The following is a 5,709-nucleotide window of genomic DNA, read 5'->3' on the forward strand; positions in this document are numbered from 1 at the left end:
AAAAACAAAGAAAAACAGAACGATCATAAGCCAAGCTATTTCAAGTTCGAACTATAACTAAATAAACAATCTCGACGAGATTGATTCTTATTAATAATCCTTCCGACTATAGGTACAAGGCCTGAAATCAACTAGTACTTATTTTATCAACCCCAAAAGGATAACAGGCAAAATTGACCTTTGAGGAATTTGAACTCCGAACGTAATGAGGGTCGAAGTACTGCTAAAAAATTTTTTTCCGGTGTGCTAATGATTCTGCCACCTTCCTTCTTCCATCTAGTATTGATAATGAGCTAGAAAAAAAAAATCTGTCAGAGTTATCTGTCCTTGCCCAAAAATTCTAATGGCGCTGAATTAAGCTGCAGAATTTTCTGTCTTCCCAGCAACATTTCTTATGTTTTCTGTGTTTTTCTACCACTGTCACATTCGGTGATATATCTAATTGTAAGGATGATTCGTTTATTCGATGAAATTTATATTGGAAATCTACACTGGTTTTAGATATTGTCTCTTATCTTGTTTGTTGCTCTTTCATTCAGAGATGTTAAAATGGGCACTCAAGTAATGGGTGATCACCACTCGACGATGGAAGAGAAAAGAAATGTGTTTCAAAATCGACAGCCTATTCCTGAGCCTTCTCCTGTTAATTACTATGCAGCTGCACAACCACCTTCGCCTCGCCAGACAGGTGAGTGCTTTGCATTCATTCATTCACTTTATGTAACGAAACAAACAAACAAACGAAACAACCTAATCATTTTGACATCCGCCTTTTAATATATATATATATATATGTGTGTGTATATATATATATATATATATATATATATATATATATATATATTATTATTATTATTATTATTATCTAACGTGAATAGATAATCAAGGGAATAAAGTCATGGAAAAGAAAAAAAAAACGAGAAGACATCGTAGTATTTCATTTAAATATTAGAAATAATAGTTAAATTACTTTGACAAATGTAATTTTGAGTTGTCTATTACTTGACAGTTACACGATGATAAAGGTTAAATTAGAAGGCAACATATATGCATTCTACACACACATATGCACATACATTTATATTTACTTATATACACATACATTATACGCACACACATACACACGTACATACACTTAGATAGGCATTATACATGTGTATATATATTTTAAAAAAACAACATTTTATTCAGTGTCCAAAAATACAAAAATAATGAAATTTTAAATATACAACTCCACCCTCGAACATTATAAATCTTTTTGGGACTTTTTATTTCCTGTGAATTCGAATAGATTAACGAATATTTGTAATTTGTGAGGAAGTTAATTAGTAAAGCTTATGGTCAGCCGAGTTCAAGTTTGTTTTCATTTCGAATAATGTCTATTTCACTATCGAGAAAGGCATGAATGTTATACAGTCTCATTCTCCCCTGAATTCCTTACCAATCTAAGAAAAAGAAAACCCCTACTGTTTGTTGTGTAAGAAAATCCAATGAATTGAGATTTTCCTTTACTCATTCAAGATAACATGCTTAAACATTAAAAAAAAAATGAAAACGAAATGAGGTGACCTTGTCTTGTACTGATCTTATAGTTGATTTGTTATTCGTTTGTTTTGTGTGTGATTTATTTTGTTGTGTATTTTCATTGTTTTTGTTGTCTGTCTGGTTGTTTTTCTCTTTAATTTTAAACGTTTAGATATTTCCGTTTGATGTTTATGCTTTGAAGCAATTCTAAATTTCATTAAAAAAAAAAGCGAACTATTTTAAAATAGGTAATATCTTATGTAAATCGTTAAAAATATAGAATTATAAAGAAGGTGGTGGGTTTTTTTAGCCGTAGGTCATCAGCTTCTGATCAACCAGAACTGTGGTAAAAATAATTCTTGTCATGCCCATCCCATCGTTTTTAAGAGTATCTAGCAATATGGGATATGTTTGCCCACGCTCCTCCGTCTCTTTTCTAAAACGTTAGGGTGTGGTTTGAGGTAAATTTGGCTGCTATTTCTAACATGTCGATCGACCACTGGAAAGCATCATCGCCTCTGAAATGGCCTGATGTCGATATTGCTATCATTTAATCCCAGGCAAACCCTGATTGAGCAGACCTATGATCTAAGCAAATTCCAGTCACGACTATCTCGTCTTTTTGTTTACCTGGGATTACACTACGTAATGTATAGTATCGCTCTTGTAGAGTTTTGATTAAAGAGAGATTTTATTGTTATATCTAGCGGGTTGAGCAACCACCAGTAGTATTCCTTGTTGAGATCGTCTACATCATTGTTACAAAATAATCAAGCCAGCCATCTTACAGTTCTTAAATGTATTCCAACTTCTAAACGATCGATTCTTTCAAATACAGGGATATTGAGCTACATCTTTAGCTTCCACGTCTCCCTCCTGTATAAGACGAATGCAACAAGTAGCCCAAGAAGTGTTTAATTAACGACTGCTGCTTTAAACTACATAATAAAAGAAGTTCAATTATGTAATGAATTCAGATTAAAATGGAACTGCAACATATATAATAGCAACAGGTATTTTAAAATACTATAAGACTTGAAATACTCTAAGACAATCACATGTAAAGGGTTCCTAAGGTGCAATCTTTGGGAAGAACATCTTTGAAAACTGTTTTCTGTATTATACACTTGTCGTATCTTCTACCTTAACGTTAGTTATCTCTTATTTTTATCTTTCTGTCTACCTTGAGAGTTTTCTATTAATTTTATCGTTAAATCAAGAAGTAAACAATCTTAACAATGAAGCTAATTTGAAGATATGATTTATCTCTAATATTATTAATGCACTTTGGCACTTTGACTACATTGATGTAACTTTATGGTGAAGGTGCGTGGCTTAGTGGTTAGGGCATTCGGCTCACCATTGTAAGGTCGTGAGTTCAATTCCCGGCGACGCGTTGTGTCCTTGAGCAAGACACTTTATTTCACGTTGCTCCAGTCCACTCAGCTGGCAAAAATGAGTTGTACCTGTATTTCATAGAGCCGGCTTTGTTACACTGTGTGTCACGCTGAATCTCCTTGAGAACTACGTTAGGGGTACATGTGTCTGTGGATTACTCAGTCACTTGCACGTTCATTTCATGAGCAAGCAGTTCCGTTGATCGTATCAGCTGGGACCTTCGTCGTCGTAACCGACGGAGTGCTTCTATACCTTTTATGAAGTGTTCATATGTTATATTACATTCGCTGCTCACCAAGCTATGGCTCAGTGGTTAGAGCATCGGGTTACGATCGTGAGGCTGTGTGTTCAATTCTTGAACTGGGCTATGTTGTGTTCTTGAGCAAGGCACTTTATTTCACGTTGCTCCAGTTCACTCAATGTCACTGTTGCGAAGCTGTATCATCGTTTGCCTTTCCCTTAGACAACATTGGTGGTGTGGAGAGGGGCGACTGCTGGTCTTCCACAAATAACCTTGTCCAGACTTATACCTCAGAGGGGAACTTTCTAGGTGCAGTGTCATGGACATACATGACTGAAAGGGGTCTTTATATATATATATATGTGTTGTATGTTTATTTCCCTCCTATCTATCGAAGGAGGCACAAGCACTTTGACACACACATACATACATACATGACAGAACTTCCACTTGACCGAATTCACTCACAAGGTTTTGGTTGGCTTGAGGCTATAGTAAAAGACACTTGCTCAAGGTGCTGTACAGTCATGGCTGTCAAACAATTTCTGTGACCACATCACTCCTAACATCTGGCCACCTAACTTCTCAGTGCAACTCCCTTGACTATTATGTGTGGGGCGCAGTTGAGCGAGAGACCAACAAAACCCCTTGTAACACCAAAGATGAAGTGAAGGCAAGGATTATAGCAGCATTCCCCAACATAAGCAAGGAGACTGTCAAGAAGAGTTACAGGAGATTTTGAAGTTGTCTGGGGGCCGTGGTTGAAGCCAATGGCGATTTTATTGAATAAATTTACTCTTTAGTATTTCAAGATATTTTAAAGTAATTTTGATAAATAAATCTGTTAAAATGAGACGTCATTGTTATTTTCATTTTTGCGTAATTTAAATGACAATTTATTCACCCCACCCTGTATGTATATATGCAGCACGGAATTTTGTCAGTGAACAGGTTGCGGTTTCAAAGTGACGAAAATATTTCTACAAATTAAATTTAAATGTCGAAATGAATCTAATGGTTTTTGTGTGTTTTTAAATGGCTTATAAACACCTTGCATACTGCAATTGTTTATATATATATATATCATCATCATCATCGTTGTTTAACGTCCGCTTTCTATGCTAGCATGGGTTGGACGATTTGACTGAGGACTGGTGAAACCAGATGGCTACACCAGGCTCCAATCTGATTTGGCAGAGTTTCTACAGCTGGATGCCCTTCCTAATGCCAACCACTCAGAGAGTGTAGTGGGTGCTTTTCACGTGTCACAGGCACGAAGGCCAGTCAGGCAGTACTGGCAACGGCCACGCTCAAAATGGTGTATTTTATGTGCCACCCGCACAAGAGCCAGTCCAGGGGCACTGGCAACAATCTCGCTCAAAAGTCCTTACACATGCCGCGGGTACAAGTGCCAGAAAGGCGACGCTGGGCACAGGTGCCATCACAATTTCGCTTTCGCTTGCCCCAATAAGTCTTCGCAAGCTGAATTTCGTGTCCAATGAGGGAGACGACATTGGCATGGGTGCCAGTCGTCAAATTTAGTTTGATTTCACTTGCCTCAACAGGTCTTCGCAAGTGGAGTTTAGTGTCCAATGAAGGAAGGAAGGTACGCATAAGTGGACTGGCTGAGGCCTTAGATTTAGGTCTCACTTGGCTTGCCGGGTCTTCTCACGCACAGTGTGTGGCACCTTGGGCAAGTGTCTTCTATAGTTCTAGGCTGACCAAAGCCTAATGAGTGAATTTGGTCAACAGAAACTGAAAGATGTTCGTCTATAATGTGTGTATTTATGTGTGCCCTTGTCCTGATGCCATGGGTTTTAAACGAATGTCCCTAGAAAAATCTGCCTCACCTAACTTTGTCTGATCCATGCAAAAATGAAAACAACTGGTCATTGAACGATGATGTTGATGATGATGATGAATTGACCCCAGTATTTTTTTTTAAGCTTGGTACTTATTCTATTGGTCACTTTAGCTGAACCGCTAAGTGATAGGGACATAAACACACCAACACTGGATATCAAGTGTTAGTAGGGGATAAACACAGACAAAAATACACACACACATATATATATGATGAGCTTCTTTCAGTTTCTGTCTACTAAATCCACTCACAAGGCTTTGACCAGCACGAGGCTGTTGTAGAAGACTCTCATTGAAGATGCCACACAGTGGGACTGAACCCTGAGCCATGTGATTTGGAAGTAAGCTTCTAATCACACAGCCACACCTGTGCCTATATATATATATATATATATATATATGGCCGTTGCCAGTACCGCCTGACTGGCCTTCGTAGGATTTTCGAGCGAGATCGTTGCCAGTGCCCCTGGACTGGCTCTTGTGTGGGTGGCACATAAAATACACCATTTTGAGCGTGGCCGTTGCCAGTACCGCCTGACTGGCCTTCGTGCAGGTGACACGTTAAAGTACCCACTACCACTACACTCTCTGAGTGGTTGGCGTTAGGAAGGGCATCCAGCTGTAGAAACTCTGCCAAATCAGATTGGAGGCTGGTGTAGCTATCCGGTTTCACCAGTCCTCAG

General features: G+C 38.2%; 1 protein-coding gene across 1 annotated transcript in view; it reads left to right on the forward strand.

Annotated features, from left to right (window-relative positions):
- The first annotated feature begins 289 nt into the window (after positions 1-289).
- Positions 290-5,709, forward strand: part of LOC106883609 (mitochondrial outer membrane protein SLC25A46) — a 17,227-nt gene continuing 11,807 nt past the window's right edge. Inside the window, exons 1-2 of the mRNA XM_014934701.2 lie at positions 290-444; positions 540-688. Coding sequence (XP_014790187.1) covers positions 550-688 — 139 coding nt within the window. The 5' untranslated portion in view covers positions 290-444; positions 540-549. The remainder of the gene's footprint in view (positions 445-539; positions 689-5,709) is intronic.

Source organism: Octopus bimaculoides, chromosome 12 (assembly GCF_001194135.2).
Source record: "Octopus bimaculoides isolate UCB-OBI-ISO-001 chromosome 12, ASM119413v2, whole genome shotgun sequence".
In the NCBI taxonomy this organism is placed as follows: domain Eukaryota; kingdom Metazoa; phylum Mollusca; class Cephalopoda; order Octopoda; family Octopodidae; genus Octopus; species Octopus bimaculoides.